We start from the raw sequence: 25,713 nt of genomic DNA on the forward strand, positions 1-25,713 counted from the left end.
ATCAGACAGCCTCTGTCTCACAGGGCTCACCGTCTAAGGAGGAGGGAGAACAGGTGTTGAATCCCCATTTTACAACTGAGGAAACTGAAGCACAGAGAAATTGTGACTTGCCTTAAGGTCCCACAGCAGGCAAATGGCGGATTAGAACCCAAGTCTCCTAATTCTCAGTCCTGTCTTCTTTCCACTAGGCCTCTTTGCTTCGCCTGGTCCCGACCTCTGCAGCAGTCTCGGGCTCTTCTCCCCACACTGAGCCCTCTACCAGCCTGGCTGGGACTTCTGATGGCAGGTTTCCTTGCTGGAGCCCAAAGAGTACAAAGGATTCTGTAACAATTAAAGCGCCCTCCATCACGAGTTCCAACAGTCCCCCAGCAGCCCTCAGAAGTGTGGGAAACAAGAGCAAGCAGCCTGAGGCAGCCCCTCTTCCTCAGCTTTCCCTTGTATCCCCGAGCTGGCCGTACCTTGTCTGTGTCAGGGATGTGTGAGCACCTTTGGTAGTGACTGGTCGGTTACCAAAAGTTTCCCTGGAGGCCCCTCGGACGGACTCTTCTTAATTGTAATAATAATAGTAATTGTGGCATTTGCTAAGCGCTTACTACATGCCAGTCACTGCACTAAGCATTGGAATGGATATAGACTGTGTCGGGTTGGACACAGTCCCTTCCCCACGTGGGGCTCACAGTCTTAATTCCCATTTTACAAATCAGGGAACTGCAGCCCAGAGAAGTAAAGTGACTTGCCCAAGGTCACACAGCAGCCAAGCGGTGGAGCCGAGACTAGAACCCGGCTCAAAGAACCTTCTTTTGAGGCCAGCCTTCCAGTCAATCAATCAGTGGTATTTATTGAGTGCTTACTGCGTGCAGAGCACCGTACCAAGAGCGTGGGACAGAACAATAGAGTCAGTTTGCTTTATTAATAATTACTATTGTTATGATGTCTTTTGTTAAGTGCTTACTATGTGCCAAGGACTTTTCTAAGTGCTGGGGTAGATACAAAGTAATCCCACACTCTTAATCCCCATTTTACAGATGAGGTAACTGAGTCACAGAAAAATTAAGTGGCTTGCCCAATTCCTCACAGCAAATAAGTGGCAGAGCCAGGATCAGAACCCATGTCCTGAATTCCAAGTCCGTGCTCTTTCCACTAAGCCACGCTGATTCTGCTTTGCCGTCTTCCCTGCCTTCCCACCCTCTTGTTAGTTCATTCATTCAGTGGTATTTATTGAGTGCTTACTGTGTGTAGAGCACTGTACTAAGCGCTTGGAAACTACAGTTCAGCAATAGAGAGAGACATTCTCTATCCACACTGGGTTTACAGTCTTCTCTCCCTCACAACCTCCGGGCCTCGCCCCGGATCTTCACCCTTCCCTTCCCACTTTGAATGAGCGTGGGAGCCCCCGCTCCCACCGAGACATCCGTGGGGGGCCGAGATGGGGGGAGGGAAGCAGCTGTGATGGATGGCATCCCTTTTGTGTTCCCACAGCAAACAACGGCACAACAAACTCTGGCGGTCCCACTCGGACAGTGACCTGTCTGACCACCACGAGCCCATCGGCAAGTCGGGGATGGAGCTCAACAGGAAAGAGATCACCTCTTCCGCCGACCAGATCACGGAGAGCAAGACCCTGGACAGCCACTCGTCCATTCCTCCCCTCTTCATGGAGCACGTGGTCCAGCCCGACGCCAACCCCAAGGAACTGTGCCCCCAGGACAGGATGATCTGTTTTGAGTTTACATCCAGGGAGTTCCATACTGGACAGATAGAGGACAAACTGAACCTGAATAATCTCAATGGCTGCCCCACCAGCTGTTTCTCTCTTGACAACTGCCACGTGCCCGAGGCCATGTTACAACCTCAACGGCCCTTAGAGATGGCCCCAGCCTTTCTGGACCTGACCTTGGAAGACCTGGAGACGGACGCGCTGAAGACTGACAACAGCGTCCATTTGCTGCCCATGGAAGAGCTGACGTCCCGGCTGAAGGACCTTCCCGCGTCCCCCGACCCGAGCTCCCCGAGCCCCCAGCCCTGCCCGCAGGCCGAGGTCTCGGATTTCAGCACGGACAGGATCGACTTCTTCAGTGCCCGGGAGAAGTTTGTGGAGCTCTCCCAGGAGACCCGCTCCCGCTCCCACTCCAGGTCGGACGAGGCCGGCGCGGGGAGGAACGGGCTCTCCCGCCTTTCGGCTTCGGAGGCGGCGCCCCCGGAAGTCGGGGGGGACGGACAGAGGAGCACCTCCTCGAGCAACACCCCACACACGTCGGAGTCTTCCACAGACGAGGAGCAGCCAAAGGTGAAGTCCCCGGAACAGGTCCCCGCTGGTCTGCACGCCCTGGGTCGTGGGAGGGCCGGGCCGGGGGGATGGGAAGGAGGCGGTTGGGAAGGATCTGCCAGCCAGGAACCTGGGTTTTATTCTGGCATCTGAGCAGTTGATCTATCTGAGAGTCTCTTTCTCCCATATATATCCATCCCTGCACCATCACCTGGCCCTTGAAGATGATTGACAAGTCATCCCTCAGAGGCGGGGCCCAGCCCAGAGGGGTCCTCTCATGCCCAGGTTTCTGGCTTTTCCCATTCGCCTCGTTAGGGTCATGTCTGCTGAAGGAGCGAGCCCAGGGCATTTCCCAGAGAAATCTCCCACGATCCAGGCACGGAAGAACCCTATCTATGTCACGATCAGAATGACGCCTCTTAAGAGGCCTTCCGGGCACGGAGCTGGCATTTTGAAATAGCCTCATCTGACATTTGCAGGTTCTGATTATGCTTTAGCCTATTTTGTTGCATCCACCGGGGAATTGCCATCAGAGAGATTAACCGAGCAACACAACACAGTTGGTTTTTTTGAAGCCAGCTGAGGTGCGTGGCCAGGGCTTAGAAAGATCAATCTACCAATCGGTGGTATTTATTAAGCACTTACTCTGTGCAGAGCACTGTACTAAGCACTTGGGGAAGCACAATATAACAGAATTAGCAGACACCTACCTGGCTCCAGTGGGATCAACCGGGGACAGCACCCAGCCCACCCCTCCCGTCTCTGTCCCCAGAGGAATCAACCAATCCGTCGAGGGTATTGATTCATTCATTCATTCAATAGTATTTATTGAGCTCTTCCCTGAGCACTTGGGAGACAACGATACAGTTGGTAGACCCGATCACTGTCCTTGAGGATCTATAACAGTCTATTGGGGGAGACAGACATTAAGTGACAGGTAGGGGAAGCAAGAGAGTGTAAGGGTTTTTTGTGCTATTTGTTAAGCACTTGCCTTATGCCAGGCACTGTTCTATGTGCTGGATTAGATGCAGAGTAATCAGGTTAAACACAGTCCCTGTCCCACAAGGGGCTCACAGTCTTAATCCCCATTTTACAGATGAGGGAACTGAGGCACAGGGAAGTTGTAACTTGCCCAAGGTCACACAGTAGACAAGTGTCGGATATTCCCAGGCCCGTGCTTGTTCCACTAGGCAACACTTACTTCTCTTAGGTAGGCTAGATAGACGCCACCCAGCTGGCAGAGCCAGCGTCGGTCCTGCAGATGAGAGCCCCGTGAGCCCTGAAAATTGAAACAGTGCCCCGCCTAGTACCTGAAAGGGCCTAGAGGGGGCCCAGGCCTCTTTTCGAAGGGCACCAGTAGCCCCCCAACTTCCTTGACCACCCACAGACACCTTAAGCAGGAGAGACTCTCAGCCCAAGCCTCACCAGGCTCTCATTCTGCGCAGCTCTGGACCCAGGTGGTCTTGGGACCCACAAACTGAGGGCAGCCGTGCAGGGCCCTGCAGGAGAGGCAACGGCAGTCCCGGGCCGTGGGCAGAAGAGGCCGGGCCAGGAGGATGGGTAGGCTGGGCGGTTTAACTGCCAGGCATCCAGCAGGACACCAGCCCGTCCCCTGGCGCCCTCCTAGCTCCACCCAGCCCTGACTCATTCTGCCACTCCTCTCATAGTCCGAAGAGACTCCAGGAGATCAGGGCGGCCTGGGGGCAAGGGGCCTGTAGATGGACCTGGCCCGGCCCACCTTGGATTGTGGAAAGGGGCTCTATCCGCCTGCCCCGATGGCTGCGGACTGCAGAGGGCTCTGGGCTCGCCTCTGCCCAGTGGGCTGAAGAGAGAGAGTTGATAAGGGCGGGAATGGGAGAGAGCAAGGCAGGGGTTCGGGCCCCAAGCGTCCCTGAGACAGACCAGGTGTTTAGCAGCCGGAGGGGCCCTGACCGCTGATACTCCGAGCCCCAGTCTGGCAGTTTTCACGTCGTCTTCAGCTCCGGGCAGCCTCCTCCCCCGAGGTCAGGGGTTCCCAGGAGAATCGCCTCTAAAGGCCCAGAAGGGCTGCCCAACTCAGGCATTCCAACCATCTCCCTCTTCTCCTCCCTTTAGGAAGTCCCCGAGCCGATGAACACCGGCCTCCCACGCTCCCACTCAGAAAATGCCATTTCGGTGAAGGAAATCATAACCGAGCTCGAGTCCATCCACCAAGGCATCGGACAGTGCCAACAGAAGGCAGACGCCCCGCCCAACCCGTGCCACACGCCAAAGAGGAGCGCCGTCCAGGAGTCGCCCGCCGAGGTGGCCTGCGTAGCTGACAGCAAACCCGCCAACCCGGGGCCGGACCCGGGGAGAAACCCAGGGAGATGGGGTCCGGAAGGCTCCCCCGGGCCGCCGCAGCCCCCTCCGGCCCTCGAAGAGGGGGACTCTGGAGAAGAAGAGCCGGAGCCCCGGGGCCCGGCGGGCAACCCGGGGCCAAAATGGTGTCCTGGGTCAGTGAGGCGGGCAACCTTGGAGTTCGAAGAGCGTTTAAGGCAAGAGCAGGAGCACCATGGCGCTTCCCCTATATGTACATTGCCCCCTCGAAAGAATTCGAAGAATGACCCAGCCCCGGCTGAAACGACGCCGAGGGGGAAGAACGAGGGCCTGGCGCTGGAGCCCCCGCCTGGGCCCCGGGAGCCGGAGATAAGCGGGGTCGACGGGAAAGGCGGCGGGTCGGAGGCCGGGTCGCCCCCCAAGCCTGAGGCAGAGCCTCACCCCGCCCCAGTCACGCAGGATTCCCTGCTGCCAGACCCCTGCCCCAAGCAAGAAGGGGCACCCAAAGAACATAGGACAGTGATCCTGGGCACAGGGTCCGAGGCACCAGCCCTCTCCGGCCCCTGTTCCAAGAAGATAGAGATTATTGAGTATCCCCAAGAGGTCAAGCCTCCCGACCCTCAGCGGGCGGAGCCCGGCGGGTGCATGGGGGAGAAGAACGGGGAGCGAGGGCTGTCCAAAGCCAAGGGGGAGAAGCCCAGCCCGGGGCCCATCTGTGCCCTGGATGAAAATCGCAACAGCACCCTGTGCCCGGAAATGGCCCCTCCGCGGCCGGGGGCGCTGCCCCTGGCCCCCGCCGGCCTCCCCCGAGCCTCGTTCACCCTCGGGAGCCCCGAAGAAGAGGTCCCCAGCCCCCCGGCCCCCACCAGGTCCGCCGCCCCCTTCCTCAGCCACGTGGCACACTTGCCTTCCGCTAACTTGGATTTCCTGCAGCCCCGGGCCTTGGTTCACATCGAAGGCGTAACGGAGCAGGACAGCACCACGGACCTCGACGCCGCAGCGCCCGGCACCTGGCAAGGCGGCCCGGCCCCGGGCTGGGACGGCAGAGAGGGGCCGCCCAGGAATGGTGAAAACCTAATAGGTCAGCACACCGAGAGTGGACACGATCGCCCCGAGGGGCGGCCCACCTGCTCCCTCACGTCCCCATTACCCCTCGGTCCACCCCACTGCGGCGGCGGCAGTACCAGTCAGAGCCTCAGCCCCAGGCGGGCAGAGGGACGGGCACGGGACACGGAGGCCCGGCTCCGGCACGCCGGGCTCACCGCCCCGTCGCAGATGAAGCGCTCCGCCTCACTGGCCAAGCTGGGCTGTCTGGATCTCTCCAAGGACGATTTCTCCACGAAGGGGACCGCCTCTCCCGAGACGGCCTGCCCCTGCCCCGCTTTGCCCCGGAGTCCCGGCGGGGCAGACCCGACGGGGCCGAGGGTGGAGCCCGGCCCGGAAGAGCCCCAAGCCCACCCCCAAGATCCAGAGCCCACCAAGTATTTTGTAGAACAGCTGAAAACAACAGAGTGCATTGTGCAGAGCAAGCCAATAGAGACACCTCTCGTGCAGTACGCCAAAGACTTTGGTTCAGCGCAGCAGAACTGGTTCCCCAACCCAGGACTCCGGTTGACTCGCTCTGAGGGGGGATGTCCATCGCCACAGGCCCAGGGGCCGGACTCCCCCCGCCCTGCCCCACCGCTGGCTCTATCGGTCCACCAGCAGTATGGAAGAACTCACCCCCTTAGAAGATTGAAACGGTCTAATGACCAGCGAACAACCCGCCCTTTCTACAATACCATGTGACCCTGAGCCCCCCGGGGTGATTAAAAAAAAAAATTTGTTCTTATACGGGGCAGGTGTAATATGTAAGGAACATGCACTTTATTGGTTCATTTTATATGTTTTGTTCTTTTGTCATTTTACTGTTGGCGCATGCAGGGTTTGGGTTTTCTGTGCGGGTGACTCAGACTGCAAAACCGTTGGTTTTTTTGTTTTTTTCCTTTAAACTCAACCTCATAAACCTCATTTTCCAAGAGCACCTTGAGCAAAGCCGATTGCTGTTTTTCAATCGACCATCACCTGCCTTGTGCCACCTTCCCTCCCCTCCTCCTTCCCCAACTCCCCCCTCCGCCCCCAGGAAGTCCGGATCGCCTGGCAGAAGGGAAGGAGGAGATGGAGGGGCGCCGGGTGGCAAGGGGAACACGAAGCCGCCGATGGGGTCCGGAGGGCAGCAGAGCTCTCAGACTCGGACCTTCCGGCTGAATCCACGGGAGAACGCCCGGCGACCGATGGCCGGGATCGCTCTCTCGCAGCTCCAGGGCGGAGGCCAGATGGGCCGGCGGCGGCTGGGCGAAGTCGCCCGTCCCGGCGCCGGGGGTGGAACTTCAGCCGGCCACACGCCGGGCTTAGATTCACCAGCACTAAGGCAACGTGAATTTGGAAGCGGGTCCTTCCGCCCCGAGAGGGCTAGCGGGAGAGGGTGTTGCGGTGGTCGGGGATGGGAGCGCTAGGCCAGGCTGTGCCTCTTAGCTATGGCTCCTGGTCCCCCCTACCCTGACGAACCCTTCCATTGAAAGCAGCAATTGGCCAGTCGGGTGTTCTTTGAAAGTGAACGCTTCTATAGGGTTTAACCCTTCCATTACTTGAATACGGCTTTGGGCCCTCCCAGTTCAATGGCCACGTATTTCTCCCCACCCCCACCCCCCCATTTATTTTTCCCCCTTGCCGTGTTTCCTACAATGCTGCCTGTGTTTTGTCTTTTTTGTTGTTGTTGTTGTTGTTGGTTTTTTAGGACTGTTTGAATTGTTACATTATGTATGGATTTCCTCTTTTGAATGCAAAGCTTTCCTTTCTGTACTATCACTGTTAACTTGACCTAAGGTGGTTTTTTTCCCTTTCCTGGAAGTTCTGTCATTTCCCTAAATTGTATATACAGTATTTATGTAGATAATTTTGTCATTTTCTTACAAGTTGGGTTTTTTGTTGTTTTTTTTTTTGGAGGGAGGGGAGGGTGGTTTGGAGGGTTTTGGATTTTGTTTCTGTTTTTGTCATTTTTTCAAAGGAGCAAAACTGCTGTCTGTAAACTGGAACACACACACAACCAGATTTAGCTCGGTAGTGTTGGTGGGAACCTCCACAGTACAGTGATGGTGGATTTGTTTAGAGACGCCTCATCATCAGCTTCTGCCAAATTGACCATCCGTCATTTCTTAGAGAGAGAGAGAGGGAGAGAAGGGAAAAAAAAAAAGCCGGAACGGGTCAGCTCGGGCTCGGGCCCGCTGAGAACCAGTGGTGGGCAGGAGCGAGATAGTCCAGGAGGCCGCATTTGGTTGGTGCCGTTAGCCCGCACCCCGACCGAGGAGAGGGAAAGGAGGTAATGTGATATCGCCACCTCCCTGGGTCTCAGGGCCTCAGGGTCTCAGCTCCTTCTGAAGGCTGGAAACCAGGGTTAGGGGGCAAGACTCTAAACCAAGCACAAACATGCTGGCTAAGAACCAGGCTTAGGTCCTGGCCCAACCCAACTGGTGGACTCCGTTCCCCACAGCCTGGGGCTAACTCGTCTGTGCCGATAGCAGCATTCGCCCACGCATCCAGCCCCTTTCTTCTCGCAAAAAATGGCTCTGGCTACAAACCAGAGCCTACCCCAAGAAGAGTCCACCTGGCCCCAAGCGGTCTGCAGAATCGCTTCTCGCTTTTTGTTTTGAGCTGGCGAGATCTCCACAGTTGGCGAGTGGACCCCGAGTGCCTCTCCGGGCGCAACTCGGCTCAGGGTTCACCTGTGCCATGCGTTGCGGAGGAAGTGTCCAGAGAAGCGGGGCGGTTGGCTGATTCTACAGCAGAACTTCAGTTCCAGGTGGCGTTTGAGGGTGACTCTGGGGCCCAGAGTCCGTGTTTAGGGTCTCGGGCTGATGGGCTCGGATGAGCAGCCGTCTGTCTCCCAGAGGGTGTCTCTGTGGTCTAGTAACTTTGTTGTAAGCGCACTGAACGAAATGCGTTTCCCGTATGTGTTCCATGAAGGGTTTTGTGATTCATCTCGTGTGGTTCCTGATGTGTAATGTTGTGGCGAAGTTTTCTGAAGTGGCACGTCTTCGTGGAGGGGCGAGCGGGAACCGCGGCTGCCTTTCCCGATTCCATTGGTTGTACGGTTCCAGGTGGACAAACTGTTCTCTTTGAATCTATGCACGGTCTTATTGGTGAAGACCCTCCCCACCCCCCCACCCTTCCTCTGCGCGCATACACCCACACAGGGATGGGGAAGAGGCAGGAGCAGAGTTACTGGGATTTCCCTCTCCACCTCTGATCCAGGTGACAGCCCCGAGGTAAGAGGAAATACCTCTTACGAGGGCACAAGCCCATGACTCCCTAATGTGAAACCACTTGTTAGAGAGAGGGGAGAAGGCAATTCCGTGCTCTGCCGTCTCTCCCTCTCTGACCGTTTGACTGTTGGAAATTTTTATGTAGTTGCCCGGCCCCTGGAGGTCTGCACCTCGATGTGTGGTGGTTCTGCCCGGGGTCCTTCCTCTCCCTTGCTGAGGGATTTTTTTGTTGTTGTTTTCAATCTTGGAAAGAGACCCTCCAGAAGCCCCCATTCCCTCAAAGCTCAGTGTCTGGGAATAAGGTGGAATTCCTCCCTCTTTCCTCCATTCTCGAGTGGACCGGGATGTGAGCTCTTCCCCATGAAGACCTGATTTCCGCATTCTGACGTTGCCCTGGGGCCGGAGTCCCAAAGTGAAGCCACGGGCAAAGACCTGCTCTCCTTACTCTGCCCCCACCCTCCAATCTGCGCTGATTCCCTTCATCCACCAAAATCGAATTCCATCAGGAAATCCAGCCCAGGACTCCCAGCCTGTTCTGGAGGGAAAGTTTCAGCAACACCAGATGAGTCTGAAACCTGAACCGGTTCCTTGGTCTCTCCAAAGACCTCTTTGGTGGTGCAGGTTGGAGGGAAAAGCCAATTGGTGAAAGTTCCTGGATCTCTATCTGTGAAAGAGAAATAGAGCCACAGGATGCTGTAGTGAAGCTCAGGGTCCGCGGCTGTTACCTCTTGGGCTTCTCAGACCCCACGCCCCCTTCCTTCCCCGTTCTGCTCCTCCTCACACCGTTGATGTTGCCTTCATCTCCCACAGGGTCGTGTCCTTCCCCTCCCCTGCTCCCGAAAGAGCTGCCCATGAAGTTCTCGCCCTGCTGCCCAGGTACCCGGTGGGTACTCTCCTCTCCATTAGCATCTCACCCAGCACGGCGGGATGGAGCCGAAGCTCCTTGCAGAATCACTTGTAGAAAGGGATGGTGGGGAGTGAGAGTTTCAGAAATCCACTCTTGCGCCCGCTGGGTTTTCTGATCTGAAATGGGTTTTGGTGTATGTGTGATTGTGGACAAAAAGAAATCACACAGGAAAAAACACTAAGCAAAAAGGGTTGCTTATTCAAGGGCATTCGTGTATAGAGCAATTCTGTCTCCTTCGGGGGCTTGCTTGAGGACGCTTTATTGTTTACATTGTGAATACGAAAACCTTTACCCTATTTCAATGTGTTCTCCCACTCCCAGCCCCCGATTCCAGCTGTACTGTAATTTACACCCGTGAGTCCTTGCACAAAAACTATGCCATAGTGCTCAGTCCTCACAGAGGCATCTGGGAAATGTGGAACTGGTTTGCATCCAGCGCCCTGTGGCTCTCAGCAATTCCCTCAAGCCATCATGATGGGTAGAAAATCCCCTCAGAGCCCTTTCTGGTGCTGTCTGTCTCGTAGGGATTCCGGGCAGTGTGGCAAACAGCCAGGGTCACTTGCCGTTTTTCATTTTTTGGCCTTGAAGTCACAATGAGGTTTTGCTCTGTGTTGTGCCCGCAACAGTCTGGACCAAAGGGACCTCGAACGGCAGTGGCAGAGGGTTTGCCTGGACTCTGACGGTCAGCGGCCCGCGGGAGGGAGGGAGAGAACCCGTCGGGGATACAGGAAGCTACCGGTCCTCCCCCCAGCTCCCCGGATGTCCTTTGCCCATTCTGTCCCACGTGAGGAGAGAGCACCTCAGGTCCTCAGCCAGTGCCCCAGTCATCTCAGGCAGAACCCCAGGCCCAGGCTGCAGCCACAGAGAAGCGAGAGAGCGGAATGTCCCGACACCTGGTTTTGACCTCCTTGGGGCAGACCCTTACACGCCGGGTATGGCTGCTGGGCACTTTCTTGTTGAGCACAGATTCTAGATGCCCAGGGTGTTCAAATCAGCACATAGGAGGTTTTTTTTAATGGGGATTGTTAAGCGCTTACTATGTGCTAGGCACTGTACTAAGCGCAAAGCAGGTACAAGATAATCAGGTTGGACGCAGTCCATGTCCCAGTTAGGGCTCACACAGTCTTAATCTCCATTTCATGGATGAGATAACAGAGGCACAGAGAAGTGAAGTAACTTGCCCAAGGTCACACAGCAGATAAGTGGCAGAGCCAGGATTAGAATCTAGTTCCTTCTTACTCCCAGGCCTGGGCTCTTTCCACTAGGCCACACTGCTTCTCCAGGTGTTCTGACCTTTTTTTTTTCTTTTTTCCAATTTTTGTTTGCTCAATGCAGACAGAGGTGCTGGTGCCTTTTTTCTTTCTACAAATGTGACTGACTTTGTAGGAATTGGACTGGGTGTGGAGAACAAGCCCCAGAAGGTCGCTCCTCTCCCGCCTCGCACCTCTGTGCCCAGGTTATCCAAGCAGATGCTCTCTGGACTCTGGGGCCAGTCGAAGCAGAGTTTAAACATCGGTCTCCTTTCCTCCCCTGACCTTCCCCGGTGGTTGGGGCGGTGCCCTCGTGCCCTAGATTTTCTTACTGATGTGCTCCACTGTTTTTAAATGTGAACTTGTGCACTATTGTGCAGATTCGATGTTCTTGTTACAGATTGAATAAATTTTTATTTTGAAGATGAAACACATGCGTGGTCAGTAATGTAGCAAGCTTGGGGAGTCGGGGGGGGGTGAAGCCCTTGGACCAACGGGACAGCTCGGCCCCCCCCACCCCAGGGAGATGGACGGTGTGAGCGGGGAGGCAGCAGTTCAGTCATTCATCCATTAGTATTTATTGTGCACCAGCTGGGTGCTAAGCACTGTGCTAAATATTTGAGAGAGTACAAGAGAAGACAGTACCTGCCCTCCAGGAGGGACCAGACTTTAGGCCCCTAACACAAAGAGCTGAAGAGTAACACTCCAATTATCCTGAGGTTTTTGGGTCTGGCTACCTCAGGTTCGTATTTTTTTAAATGGCATTTGTTAAGTGCTTCCTGTAAGTCGAGCACTATGCTAAGCGCTGCGGTAGATACAAGTTAATCAGGCCGGATACGGTCCCTGTCCCATCGTGGGGCTCACAGTCTAAGTGGGAGGGAGAACAGGTGTTGAATCCCCATTTTGCAGTTGAGGAAACTGAGGCACAGAAAAGTCAAGTGACTCGCCAAAGGTCACCCAGCAGATGTGGTGGAGCTGGATCCGATTTCATTATCTGAACTTTTTTCCCCCGCTAGCCTCATGTCCTTTGGCTATTAGCTAACCGTGTACCAAATAAAGGTCTGTGCAGCGCAAAGGACAAGCGCACCTTCAGTCCCTTTCCCTGTCCCGGAGGCTGTCCCCTATTCTCAAAATGGCAGCGTGGCTCAGTGGAAAGAGCACGGGCTTGGAAGTCAGAGGTCACGGGTTCAAATCCCGGCTCAGTCACCTGTCAGCTGTGTGACTTTGGGCAAGTCACAACTTCTCTGGGCCTCAGTTACCCCATCTGTAAAATGGGGATTAAGACTGTGAGCCCCACGTGGGACAACCTGATCGCCTTGTATCCTCCCCAGTGCTTAGGACAGTGCTTTGCACATAGTAAGCGCTTAACAAATGCCATCACAATATCGCCAAGATCCGCCCTTTCCTCTCCACCCAAACGGCTACCTTACTATTACGGGCTCTCGTTATATCCCGGCTAGACTACTGTGTCAGCCTTCTCTCTGACCTCCCTTCCTCCTCTCTTGCCCCGCTCCGGTCTATTCTTCACTCCGCTGCCCGGCTCATCTTCCTGCAGAAACGATCTGGGCATGTCACTCCCCTTCTTAAACAACTCCAGTGGTTGCCTATCGACCTCCGCTCCAAACAAAAACTCCTCGCTCTAGGCTTCAAGGCTCTCCATCACCTTGCCCCTTCCTACCTCTCCTCCCTTCTCTCTTTCTACCGCCCACCCCGCACGCTCCGCTCCTCTGCCGCCCACCTCCTCGCCGTCCCTCGGTCTCGCCTATCCCGCCGTCGACCCCTGGGTCACGTCCTCCCGCGGTCCTGGAACGCCCTCCCTCCTCACCTCCGCCAAACTGATTCTCTTTCCCTCTTCAAAACCTTACTTAAAAATCACCTCCTCCAAGAGGCCTTCCCAGACTGAGCTCCTCTTCCCCCTCTACTCCCTCTGCCATCCCCCCTTTACCTCTCCGCAGCTAAAGCCTCATTTTCCCCTTTTCCCTCTGCTCCTCCACCTCTCCCTTCCCATCCCCACAGCACTGTACCCGTCCGCTCAACTGTATATATTTTCGTTACCCTATTTATTTTGTTAATGAATTGTACATCGCCTTGATTCTATTTAGTTGCCATCGGTTTTTACGAGATGTTCTTCCCCTTGACGCTGTTTAGTGCCATTGTTCTTGTCTGTCCGTCTCCCCCGATTAGACTGTAAGCCCGTCAAACGGCAGGGACTGTCTCTATCTGTTGCCGACTTGTTCATCCCAAGCGCTTAGTACAGTGCTCTGCACATAGTAAGCGCTCAATAAATACTATTGAATGAATGAATCATCAATCCCGGCAGAAGCTATCCCTCAGAGCAGAAGGGACTGGGCCTCGCTGGGAGAGGACTGAGCCAAGGGCCAAAATGCTTGCCTCCTGGGGGAAGGACAGCAGCTTGGAGTCTAGGAAGCTGCATTTCTGAGCCAGTTGAACCCCACCCTCTCTCCCCCACCGACCTTTGCCCCTGCTGCTTCCCGCGGGCGCCCCGGTGGCGAGAAGAAGCCATTTTGTTGAGGGGGACAGAGAAGGCCTGGAAGCACCCTACATGCCCATCACCCCCCTCCCCTGGGGACGGGATGTGCTGCCCCTTCGGCCGCCGCTCCCTCTGGGCTAAATCGGGATGGGAGCGCTATTGTGACTGGAATGTCACAGGGATGCACTTGATACCCCCGCCGGCCTGACTCCAGGGACAGTCCCCATGCTGGCGTCAGGGCCACGGCCACCCTCACCCTCCTCTCGCCCCCTGGACCCGGAAACTGCTCCCCCCTTCTCCTTCTCCCTCCTCTCCCTGGGACTCTGCTAAGGAAGGGATCCTGGCCGCCGATCTCCAGGAAGGTTGAGCCACGGGACCTATAGGGGCCCGGGGCCCGGTCGCTGCCACCTGAGATTATTAAAAGCAGCTCGGGGCTGTAGAGAAGGAAGGGTGAGGCCAGGATTGGGATTTTTCTTCTCCTTGTGGGCAGGGGAGAAGCCTGACATTCCCTCTCACGACCGCCTGACGTCTTTTCCAGCTTTCTCCTGCAGAGACCCCCCAGAGCCTCCTCCCAGCCTCTCTCCCTGCCTGTGCCATGGGGAGGAAAATAATAATAATGATGAGGATGTTGGTATTTGTTAAGCGCCACTGTTCTACGCACTGGGGGAGATACAGGGTCATCAGCTTGTCCCACGTGAGGCTCACAGTCTTCATCCCCATTTTCCAGATGAGGTCACCTAGGCCCAGAGAACTGAAGTGACTCGCCCACAGTCACGCAGCCGACAAGTGGCAGAGCCGGGATTCGAACCCATGACCCCTGATTCCCAAGCCCGGGCTCTTTCCACTGAGCCACGCTGCTTCTCTAACCTAGGAAAACCCCAACCTGTTTCCCCATTTTCTCCTGAACCCCCCGAGCCTCCCGCCAAGGCGAGGAATGAGGAAGCTTCCCGCTGCCCCCTAGTGGGAGTTGGAGGAAATAGCTCCAAGGGCTCCCTCGGGCAGGAAGAGGGGTAATAATAATAATAACGTTGGTATTTGTTAAGCGCTTACTATGTGCAGAGCACTGTTCTAAGCGCTGGGGTAGATTCTCTGTGCCTCAGTGACCTCATCTGTAAAATGGGGATTAAGACTGTGAGCCCCACGTGGGACAACCTGATTCCCCGGTGTCTACCCCAGCGCTTAGAACAGTGCTCTGCACATAGTAAGCGCTTAACAAATACCAACATTATTATAGAGGGTAATCAGGTTGTCCCACGTGGGGCTCACCGGGTCCTGGGGCTCAGGGCAACCTAAACCTCCCTTTTAACGGTATTTCTTCTGGACCAGGAACTGAACTGAGAGCTGGGGCAGATTCAAACTAATCAGTTGGACACGGTTCATGGCCCACAGTCTTAATTCCCATTTTACGGATGAGGTAACTCTGTCCCAAAGAAGTGAAGGGCCTTGCTCAAAGTCAGGCAGCAAAGTGGTGGCATGGGGATTAGAACCCATGTCCTTCTGATTCCCAGGCCCCTGTTCTTTGCCATCAGGCCATACTGCTCCCCTGCCTGTGACTGGAAGATTTCTCTCTTCTCACCTGACTTCTCCAGCCCTTCCAGCCCGACCCCCTCCCCTCCTGCAAGCTTGAGGGAGCTACCGCTAAAGGGGAGCGAGCTTCGTTCCCCCTTTCAGGAGAAGCAGCGTGACGTAGTGGATGGATCGCAGTCGGGAGTCAGAAGGTCATGAGTTCTAATCCCAGCTCTGCCGCTTGTCTGCTGTGTGACCTTGGGTAAGTCACTCCACTTCTCTGGGCCTCGGTTCCCTGATCTGTGAAAGGGGGATTGGGACTGTGAGCCCCATGTGGGACAACCCGATTTGCCTGTATCCACTCCAGCGCTCAGTACAGTGCTTGGCAAATAGTAAGGGCTTAACAAATACTGTAATTATTATTAGGGGGCAGCTGAGGCCGTGAGCTTATACAGGGCTCAATGCGGGTGGCCGTTTGAGTCTGGGGAGGGCAGCGTGGGTGGCCATGAAGGAGTGGCGTTGGGGAGGGCTCCGGGGTGGGGGCCATTGGCCGTGGAAAGTGGGTGGGAAAGGGCCTCTCCACGTGGCCCGGGCGGCCTCGGAGGGAAAGGATCTCTCCATCCCGGCCTGTGCGGCCTCTTAGGGAAAGGGCCTCTCCCCAGGGCCCGGGCGGCCTCTGAGGGAAAGGGTCTCTCTCCCAGGCCCAGGGGGCCTCGAAAGGAAAGGGCCTCTCGCCCAGGCCCGGGCGGCTTCTAAAGGAAAGGGCCTCTCCCTCCCAGCCCGGGTGGCCTCTGAGGGAGAGGGCCTCTCCCTCCCGGCCCGGGCGGCCTCTGCGAGGCGGCGGTTCCTCGCCTCCGTTGCCCTTAAGTTTTGCAGTGGGGTCGAGGGGCTCTGAGGAGAGCAGGCCCGCATGGCTGTCTCCGGCTTTCCTGCCCACGTGGAGGCCCGAGGCTGTGCGAACAAATGGTACCTCCTTCCTACTCCACCTAGGCTCACCTCCTCCAGGAGGCCTTCCCAGACCGAGCCCCCCTTCCCTCTGCTCCTCCTCCCCATTCCCCCCTCTCCCGCGCTCTGCTCTTCCCCCTTCCCCTCGGCACTGTGCTTATATGTATATATTATTTATTGCCCTATTTCTGTGTACATCTCTACGATCCTACTTATCTTGATGATGTCTGCGTTAGACTGCTTGTTTTGTTCCGTTTCGCTTCGCTCGTCCGTCTCCCCCGTTCGGCCCGTGAGCCCGTGACTGGGCGGGGACGGTCCCTCTCTGTTGCCGAACTGTACGCTCCAGCGCTCTGCACAGAGTGGGCGCTCAGTAAGTCCTGTTGAATGAATGAAGGGAGGGCTGGCCCCGCCCCCTGGATGGGCCCCGCCCCCGCAGGTTGGTGGCAGCGGCAGCTGGGACTGCAGCGGAGCCCGGCCCGGCCCGGCCACAGCGAGCCAGGACAGCCGGGGCCGCCGCACCGCCCCCTCCCAGCCCCCGCAGGCCCCTCGGACACACCGGACCCCTCCCCCGGACCCGCCGCAGCCAGGGGACCCCAACACCCCCTGCCGCCTCGGACCAGGTACCCCCACATCCGCGCGCGGGAGGACACGGGACCCCCCCACCTCCCCACCCCACCCTGCCCCCTCCAGCCCCCCACTGAGACCTGCCGGACCAGGGGGGAGTCGCCCCCATCCCCTCCGGGAGCGCGCCCCCTCCTTACCCCGGTCCCGCCCCGCACGGTCCCCCCCTCCTGGGGCCGGGGAAGGCCGGGGGGCTGCAGGGAAGGGGAGGGGGGAGGAGAGGCGAAGGGAGCTGAGGCCCTGGCAGTTGGGCTTGTTGCGTCCGGAGAAGAGGTGGTTGAGAAGGCCGGGGGAGTCGGGCCAGGAAGGGCCCCCTGCGGCCTGCACTAAAGGTAATGGGCCGGAGCTGCAGCAGGAGGGCTTTAGTTTAGACACCAGGAAGGACTTCTTTACAGCTAGGGCTTTGAGGAGGCCTTTAAGAACAAGAGGCACCCCATCCATCCGGCCACGGTAGGAATGGGGTGGATAAAGAGATGGCATAAGAACCCCCTCGGGGCTGTTGAGGAAGAGGCCGGTCGGAGGCCCGGGAATTGAAGGAGATCTGGTCGGAGAGCCAGCCCCTTCTCTCACCCCACAACCCTTTCCCTCTGGCACCAGGGTGTGGCCTCCAGGGGTACCCACGCCTTCAGGCCTGAAGTCAGAGTATGTGCCCCGTGTCTAACGCAGTTCCCCTTCCCTCCAGCCTAGGTAAGCGGGGGTGTGGGGGGGAACGGAGGCATAGAGCAATGGGAGAAGCTCAGGGTGTCAAGAGGATCGAGAACCTAGAACTCCTTTCTCCTTGAACTCCCCCACCTCTCTCTGCCCACTCTCCAGTTGCCCTCCCTCATTACTTTCCCTCCGAAGCCCCCTCCCACTCACCAGAAGAAGCAGAGGCCCAGGGGCGGAAGGTCCTTCCAGGGCTTGCCCCCCACTTCTTACTGTGATACGTGCCTGAGGGCCAGAGTCAGGGGCCGGAGCCCGAGGAGGCAGGGGGCATGGGGATCGGAGGGGAGAGCGGTCGTCAGGGGCAGAGCACCGTGGGCCCCGACTTTCTTCCACCTCATTGTTCTGGTGCCTTAGCGTGACCGCGGGGGTCGGGCCCCTGACCCCACCTCTCCGTCTCCAGGCATGAGCCGGCGGGTGGTGCGGCAGAGCAAGTTCCGACACGTGTTCGGGCAGGCGGGGAAGGCCGACCAGGCGTACGAGGACATCCGCGTGTCCAAGGTCACATGGGACAGCTCCTTCTGCGCCGTCAACCCCAAGTTCCTGGCCATCATCGTGGAGGCTGGAGGGGGCGGCGCCTTCATCGTCTTGCCCATAGCCAAGGTTGGTGTGTGGGGGTAGGGGTGGGGAGCACGGCAACCTGTGAGGTGTGACTTCCGCCCCACCCCTCCGTAGTCTCGACTTCCTTCGGGGAGGGAGTGAGGCCTGAGTCCCAGACTCTTGGGGCCCAACTGTTGCCCTGAAGCTCTCTGGGCCCTGGAGGGGCCACATCGCTGTCCCACAGGGAGGGAGAGAGAAGAAAAGGGTTGAGTCTCCCCAGAGAGCCCTGGCAGTCTGTACCCATGTCACAGACAAAGAACCTGAGAAGCCCAGAGCAGCCAGGTGTCAAGCCCAGACTATTTCCAGGGTGGGTGCCCCCCGGATGGGTGCGTCTGAGTGTGACTGTGGGAACAGGACTTTGGGAGCTGGGGGAGGGTCCTAAGATGAGGGAGCCAGGCAGGGCTGGGCGATCTCAGAGGTAATATGGGATGTGCCTCGAGACTTAGGTGCTGGGATGGGAAGGGGCCTCACAGAGTATCGGTCAAGCCACAGGAGGATGAGGGGCATGGGGGAGAGTGAGCACCAGCCCTTGGATGTGCCCTGAAGAGAATTGGAGAGACCAGAAAGAGAAAGTGGGCTGAGGGAAAGGGGAAGGTGTAATGGGGGCAGCCGGGAGAAACACCTGGCCTTATAGTGCAGAAGCCTCCTTTTGTCCTCTCCTCTCCCTTCCTGAGAGTCCTCGGAGGTAACATCCCTCCTCCCCCTATGCTCTCCACTGCCAGGGCCTCAGGGGATGCCGGTTAGCCCCCTCCTCCCTGGCAGCTCCAGGGAGAGAGGACAGTGTGGAGACTTCTATCTGGTCTCCCTCGCTCCCCTCTCCGAAGAGTTTCCCTGTGCTGTCCCTGTCCTGCCCCTCCAAGGGGCCCCTCTGCTGGCCCTCGCTGGCCCTCACTCCTTGACCCCCAGCCCTCCCACTCATTCCTCTCCAGACCCAGCTCCTGACTCCCCCTCCCCAAGGGCACGACCTTGACCAGGATTCCAGCCCCACAGACTTCGGTGGGGAGGGAGAACAGCAGTTGTCGGGTCCCTGGGGGGCTGAGGTGGAGACTCACAATAACCCGTGACTCATGCTGGGACAAAGGGGCCTGTCGGGGGCACCGGCCCCCGGGCTCAGGTTACGGACTGGGCACCGCCAAGGCTCCCCCAGGGCGACTTGGCTGGCTGGCACAGGATGACAGGACAGGGAGGAGAGAACGTCAAGCGGGACAGCTGCCCTGGTGCCCCCCGCCCCCCTACCACCTCGCTCGCTCCCTCTGCCTCCTTGGCTTGGCCTGGCCTTGCCCGGCCCGGCCTGGCCCAATCCGGGGAGGCCAAGGCCCTGTTTTCCATCCCCTGCAGCCCCTGCAGGCCTCCTGCCCCTGGGCCCCAGGAGGAGGCCACATTCGGCCCCAGGAGGAGGCCACATTCAGCCCCAGGAGCTTCCTCCTGGAGGAGTCAGTCCTGGGTGGGGGACTGGCCAACCGCCTAGGCGGGCTGGTCACAGCAGACAGGTTGGGGCATCCTTAAAATGCTGGTGGAGATCTCAGGGACATGGTGGGATCTCTGGGAGAGAGGCAGAGGGGCGGGCCCCTCGTTTGGCTTGGTTCCTGTGTCCTGAGGAAGCTGCCCACCTAGGCCCTATGAGGGGAGGCAGAACCAAAGTTCCCCCTCCATCCAGGTTACCCGTGCTACTAGAGTCTCAGATCACTGACCACGCAACCGGGAAACTTCTTGAAGTCTTGGAGCATGAGCAGGAAAGGCAGGCAGGGGGACAGCCTTGTGGAGATGCCTGGGGCATTTGGATAAGAAAGAGCCTGACCAGGCCCCTATACCCCCAGCCCTCTGGTGGGGCGGAGGTTAGATCAAGGGAGTTCACTCACTTCTCATGGGTTGAGAGGAGTGGAAGAGGAGATAGATGCTGCTGCCCAAGTGGTGAGCTAATGAGGAGTTGGCTGGGAGCCCTACCAGAGGGCCAGGAGAGAGGAGGAGGAGGGGAAGGGGCTGAGTTTGAAGGAAGAGAACCTGAAGGAGGAGTGAGGAGTGGCTGGGAGGGAGCAGAAAGGGGTGGGGAGAGCTGGGGAAGGGTGGAGGGAGGAAATGGGGCCTGAGGCCACGGCCCAGATTCTAACGGGTCTCTCTGGCTGCCCCACAGACCGGGCGCGTGGATAAGAACCACCCCATCGTGAGTGGGCACACGGCCCCCGTTCTGGACATCGACTGGTGCCCCCACAACGACAACGTCATTGCCAGCGGTTCGGATGACACCACCGTCATGGTGAGGGTGGCACTGCTGCCAGAGGGCGCCGGGCTGGTTGGCTTCCTACCTCATCTGGGCCACCTTGGCAGGCCCTGGGGATGGAGAGGACCCCGGTGTGGGAGGCCAGCGACGGCCCAGGGTGCAGGGAGCCGGCTCCCCGAACACCGGGCAGGGTGAGCACGCTATTTTTAGCAGTAGTGCCCGGTGCTGGGGCCGGCCCCCCCGCACCTCCCAGGATGCACCGGTTGGTGCTAATTATATCCACATCCAAAGGGGTTGGGGGGGACAGGTCTCAGAATAGTCACAGCAGAGGGCAGGGGTGGGGGGCAGGGGGCCTAAGGGGAGCACACCTGCCAGGTCCTCTCCAAGTCAGAGCCCAAGGCCCCCAACACCCCCACTGACCCTCCCCACTTCCTGGTTCCACCCCCACCAGGCAGCCAGACCTTCACCCAAACCACCTGGAAGAATGCAGAGGCAGAGGAGGGCAGGGAGGCTGGGGAAAGGGCGGAGGGGTGATCGGGGGTGGTTGCTGCTCACATCCCCCCACTCCCGGTGAGAAATCCTAAATCCATAGGGATTGGGATCAGGAGTGGAGGGGTGCCATTACCTGCCCACCATCATGGGGTGGAAGTGTGGAACAGGGAGAGGGTGTCAGGGGAAAGCTCTATTTCACCTTCAGGAGGCTCTTCCAGCTTCTCCCCATCCTTCCTCTCCCGGCCCTGTCCCGTCCCTAGGTGTGGCAGATCCCGGACTACACACCGGTGCGGAACCTCACGGAGCCCATCGTCACACTCGAGGGCCACTCCAAGCGGGTGGGCGTCCTCTCCTGGCACCCCACTGCCCGCAACGTGCTGCTCAGTGCAGGTATGAGGTGCCTGGGGCTGAGGTGAGGTAGGTGCTCCAGAATGTCTCTGGAAAATCCCTCGGGCCTCAGGGAGTCTTTAGACCACAAGAGTCCTGACCCCCGAGGGCCCCTGGGATTGGCAGTGTCCGGTGGGGGAGATGGGGGTGGGGGAGATTGGCCGGATCGGTCATTCTGGAGAGGGTCTCCCACCCAGCCACAGGAGGGTCTGGTGCCTCAGGGTGCCCCTGGTAAGGACCATGCCCATGGGTGGCTCCTGCCCGACAGGCGGGGACAACGTCATCATCATCTGGAACGTGGGCACCGGCGAGATGCTCCTGAGCTTGGATGCGCTGCACCCCGACCTCATCCACAGCGTCTGCTGGAACGCCAACGGCAGCCTCCTGGCCACCACCTGCAAGGATAAGGCACTGCGGATCATTGACCCCCGCAAGGGGCAGGTTGTGGCGGTGAGTGCCAGCCAGGGGCTTCCGCGGGGTGAGCGAGCGCCAGCTGGCCCTCTGGGAGCCACTGGGAGAGGGGTTCGTACACGGTTCCCCAAACAGCCCAGCCCAGGCACACCCAGCCCCTATCTCACCACTCCCTCCAGATGCGGCCCCAGGAGACTAGAAGTCTGGCAGGGGAGTGGGGAAGCAGGAATGGGGAAGCAGGAGGGCCATTCAGGCGTCCATGGAGGCGGTGATGCCCGGGGGACAGGGTTGTGGCTGCGGGGTCAGCGACCCGGGGCAGCCAGTGGGTGCGGAGTTCCAGAGCAGAGGTGCCAGAGCCCACCCTCTGAGGACCTGAGTGAGGGGGACTCCCAGAGTAAGGGTTGGGAGGGGGAGGGAGGAGGTCCTCCAGGGCCCAGCAGCCCCCTGGGCCCGGCCGGGATCCTCTCCCGAGGGCTAAAGTGGGATTCCCAGTTTTGGGATCCACTCCGATGGGGCCGGTGAGCCCAACCGCCGCTACTGATCCTAGAGAATTTTCTGGGCTTGGGATCTGCTCCCCGGATGCTCCGCTTTCCCGTCCAGTGCCCCAGGTGAGGCCTTCCGCCAAGGGTGATGCCCCATCGCTGTCTCCCCCCGCAGGAGAGGTTTGCTGCCCACGAGGGGATGAGGCCCATGCGGGCCGTGTTCACGCGCCACGGGCACCTCTTCACCACAGGCTTCACCCGTATGAGCCAGCGTGAGCTGGGCCTGTGGGACCCGGTAACCTGGCTGGCGATCCGGGGTGTGCCCCAGGGACTGGGCATCACGGGTGAATGGACGCCCCAAACCTCTCCTTCCGCCAGCCCGAGTCATCCCTGCCAAGCCCCACTACCCATCCCAGAGGCCAGCTCCCCCGCCTACTATCCACCATCCACACACGCACCTACCCCCCGAAAGGCGGGTCTGGGCCGGCCCTGCCCCCGGGCCTCCTCCCCAACAATGCGGCTGACTGCAGCACCCCTTCCCCAGTTGAAAGGGGCGACAGCTGCTTCTCGCCTTCCTTCTTCCCACCTCTGTGCTCAGACCCCAAAGACCTCAGGTGCCCCCTACCCACCTGGGGGCTCAGCCGCCTGCCTGGGGCCCAGCCCACTGTCCTCTGCCCACTGATGCCAAGTCCCCCGGGGGTGGCATGCTGTGTGTGCATGGCCAGGGGAGGCGTGTGCTGTGCCACGGTGGGTGGGGTTTGGTGGCTGAGGGGAAACTCCCTAGGGAAGCTGGGGATCTGAATGGGTGGGGCCTAGTCTCCCTCCCCTCTGTCAAGGTTTTGGAGTCCTGGGAACAGAGGAAGGGCCAGAAGGGCCAAGAGACCTGGTCAACCTCACCAGGGGACAATGGCCAGGACCCAGCTGGCCACCGAGAGGCTCTCTGGACTAGGGAAGAATGCAGGCCTGACCTCGGGAGGGAGGGAGGTGGGGAGCTGCCGGTTCCCAGCTCCATCGAGGGGTCGGGGGCAGGTGGGATGGTTCCTGGCGGTCGCTCTCTGGCCGGACCAGTGGTAGGGGAGGCTGGGGTGGGAGCAAGAAAGGGAGATGGTAGGGTGGGGGCGGGAGAGCAGCCAGGAACCCACCCCACCCGCATCTCCCGCAGAGCAACTTCGAAGAGCCGATGGCCCTGCAGGAGATGGATACCAGCAATGGAGTCCTGCTACCCTTCTATGATCCCGACACCAGCATCGTCTACCTCTGCAGCAAGGTGAGCCTTGGCCGAGCTGGGCTGGGCCCCTCGGCTCCCCCCAACGGCCCCGGACTGCTCAGGCTCCTGGGGTTGGAAGTCACATCGCTCCCACTCCAAGCGGGAGATGGTGGGGGGTGGGTGCTGGGGCGGGGGAGGTGTGGGGGTGGGGCTGGGGCTGAGCGGAAGGGGTGGCTCTGCAGGGCGACAGCAGCATCCGCTACTTTGAGATCACAGAGGAGCCGCCCTTCGTCCATTACCTGAGTACCTTCAGCAGCAAGGAGCCCCAGCGTGGTGTGGGCTTCATGCCCAAGAGGGGCCTGGACGTCAGCAAGTGTGAGATTGCCAGGTCAGTGGCCCCATCCCCACCCTCCCCCCAACCCTTGGGCCTGGAGCTTAGGCCCCACAGCTTCACCCCCAAATGCCTCCTCAGGGGGCGGGACCGATCTGGGGGCTCTCTTTCTGGGTGGGAAGACCCACCCAGGCTCCCATTCGCAGAAAGGGGGTGGGGGGACCCCAGGCCCAGGGCCTCACGCCCGTGCCCTGCCTCTTCCCCAGGTTCTACAAGCTGCACGAGAGGAAGTGCGAGCCCATCATCATGACGGTGCCCCGCAAGGTGTGGTCCTGTCCAACCCCGGGGGACCCAACTCTCAGATGGCGGGACCGGGTCGGGGTTGCGGGGAGGGAGAACCCCTGGACTGCAGGAAACTGCAGTGTGGGAGGATGGGGCTCCCTGCAAGTTCCCACCCCCTGCTGCTTCACACCGTCTCCCCCTCCACAGTCAGACTTGTTCCAGGACGACCTGTACCCTGACACGCCGGGCCCGGAGCCGGCCCTGGAGGCCGAGGAGTGGCTGGCCGGGCAGGATGCAGACCCCATCCTCATCTCGCTGAGGGATGGCTACGTCCCCCCCAAGAACCGCGAGCTCAAGGTCACCAAACGCAATGTCCTGGATGCCCGGCCCCCAGCCGGCCCCCGTCGCAGCCAATCCGCCAGCGACGCCACCTTCTCGGTGAGCCCAAGGCTCCCCCGCCCCCGCCAGCCTACCCGCCTGGTGGGAACACCGCCGGCAATAACGCTGGCATCACAACACTGCTGCTGGTGGGGCGAGAGGGTGCGGGGGCACCGCGGTAACCACGGGCTCCACAACCCGTCCCCCCGGGCAGTTCTCTGCCCTGACCACTTCCCCATAGCAGCCTTTGCTGTCAGCCCTGCCCAGATCCTCCCCACCCCGAGAACAGGGCCCCTGGCCCGCTCCTGGTACCCACGTGCCCCGCTCCTCAAGGCTGCCTGCCCCTCCTTCTGCAGCAGCAGACCCTGGAGGAGCTCCTGGAGGAGATCAAGTCCTTGCGGCAGAGGGTGCAGGCCCAGGAGCAGCGCATCTCCGCCCTGGAGGACATGCTCTGCGAATTCGCCGACGGCACCGATTAGCCCTGCCCGCCTGCCCCCGCCCTGGCCGCTGCTGGGGGCCACCGGACTCAGCCCGGGGAGAACCAGCCCTCAGGACCCCTCCCTGCAGAGGAGGGCCGGTGAGGAGGGGGCCCCAGACCCAAAGAGAGGGAGACAGAGGCCACTCGGGCCTGCCAACCTCTCGAAGCCCGAGAGCCCCGTGGGGCGGCCCCGGGGTGGGGAGGCAGGACCCTCCCAACCACTCCCCACCGCCCTGCATCTCCAAGCTTCCCGGCTGGATCCGAGGGGCTGAAGGAGCGGGTGGTGGGGCGGGGCAAGCCCCCCCCCCAGAATCCTGAGGTCCAGGTTTCGGAGGGCCGGTGGCGGGGTCTAGGCCAGGGGCGGGGACATGAGGCCCAAGAGATGCCCCAGAAGGGGCAGTGTTGGGGTAAAGGTTACCTACTCTCCCCAGATAGAAGTCCTGGGGCTCCACATGGGAGAGCAGTAGTTGGATCCTCCCCCTGGGAGAGTCAGACCCCAGCGCGGCTACCTGGAGGGTAACCAGTGAGGGGCAGGGCCCCTATGTGGGGGAGCAGGGCTTGCTCAGAGCTGGACCGTGGCCTTCCACTCCCAGAGTGAGTTCCACGGCCCCCTCTCCCTCGGATGCAGAATCTCCCCTGAGGGAGACATAGGAAGAATCCCCTTCCCACTCCCAACCCCTCCTTTCCCTCCTCTCAGGCCTCAGCCTGTCTCCCTCACCCCCAACACACCCGCTCTGAGGGTAGAGTGGCACCCCTCTGCTCTGAGCTGCAGGGGACGAAGCTCGGACAATCTCAAATTACTTATTTTGTTTACGCAGCGTGAGCCTCCCAGAGTCTGAGTAGGGGGCCCAGCCAGATGGACAGAGGAAGGAGGGAGGGGCCCGGAGGGGCAGAAGTCACCTGTCCATCAACCCCCTGCCCCTCCTGAAGCTCACCCACCTGCACCACCCCCTATTGACTGGGGTTCAGGAGGACCCAGCCGGGCAACCTTTACCCTGGCACTCCATGCCCAGGTCCTGGGAGAACACCCTCCCCTTGGAAGCCTCAGTTTCAGGCCCCAGGCAACCAAGGGCTTGAAGCTGGGAACTTTGTCAGGGCTCCTCCCTTTCCCCGCCCTCAAGACCTCACCCAATAAAGCCAGAGTTCAGGTAGGAAAAGTG

General features: G+C 59.4%; 2 protein-coding genes across 4 annotated transcripts in view; both read left to right on the top strand.

Moving 5' to 3' along the window:
- The window catches only part of SSH2 (slingshot protein phosphatase 2), a 199,576-nt gene extending 192,058 nt beyond the window's left edge, over positions 1-7,518 (top strand). For both annotated transcript variants that reach the window (XM_029082054.2, XM_029082058.2), the window contains 2 exons: positions 1,480-2,287; positions 4,361-7,518. In XM_029082054.2, coding sequence (XP_028937887.1) covers positions 1,480-2,287; positions 4,361-6,352 — 2,800 coding nt within the window. In that variant the 3' untranslated portion in view covers positions 6,353-7,518. The remainder of the gene's footprint in view (positions 1-1,479; positions 2,288-4,360) is intronic.
- Positions 7,519-16,455: 8,937 nt separating this feature from the next.
- CORO6 (coronin 6) lies at positions 16,456-25,710 on the top strand. Of its 2 annotated transcripts, XM_029082264.2 has the most exons (11): positions 16,458-16,584; positions 17,691-17,890; positions 20,019-20,141; positions 20,858-20,987; positions 21,253-21,434; positions 22,053-22,172; positions 23,040-23,144; positions 23,327-23,472; positions 23,682-23,739; positions 23,905-24,135; positions 24,432-25,710. In XM_029082264.2, the coding sequence occupies exons 2-11, from the start codon at positions 17,693-17,695 to the stop codon at positions 24,552-24,554; spliced, it is 1,416 nt and encodes a 471-aa protein (XP_028938097.1). In that variant the 5' UTR covers positions 16,458-16,584; positions 17,691-17,692; the 3' UTR covers positions 24,555-25,710. The 2 variants fall into 2 exon arrangements, with proteins under 2 accessions (XP_028938098.1, XP_028938097.1); XM_029082265.2 differs by lacking the exon at positions 22,053-22,172 and having other exon boundaries at positions 16,456-16,584.
- Positions 25,711-25,713: the final 3 nt, after the last annotated feature.

Source organism: Ornithorhynchus anatinus, chromosome 17, assembly GCF_004115215.2.
Source record: "Ornithorhynchus anatinus isolate Pmale09 chromosome 17, mOrnAna1.pri.v4, whole genome shotgun sequence".
NCBI lineage: Eukaryota > Metazoa > Chordata > Mammalia > Monotremata > Ornithorhynchidae > Ornithorhynchus > Ornithorhynchus anatinus.

What these genes read in the sequence shown, in the direction of transcription:
- CORO6 (XM_029082264.2), top strand. Translation starts at nt 17,693, where the DNA reads ATGAGCCGGCGGGTGGTGCGGCAGAGCAAGTTCCGACACGTGTTCGGG. An exon ending in AGCAAGTGTGAGATTGCCAG is followed by an intron (nt 23,473 to 23,681) that starts GTCAGTGGCCCC and finishes CCTCTTCCCCAG; the next exon opens with GTTCTACAAGCTGCACGAGA. An exon ending in TCATGACGGTGCCCCGCAAG is followed by an intron (nt 23,740 to 23,904) that starts GTGTGGTCCTGT and finishes CCCCCTCCACAG; the next exon opens with TCAGACTTGTTCCAGGACGA.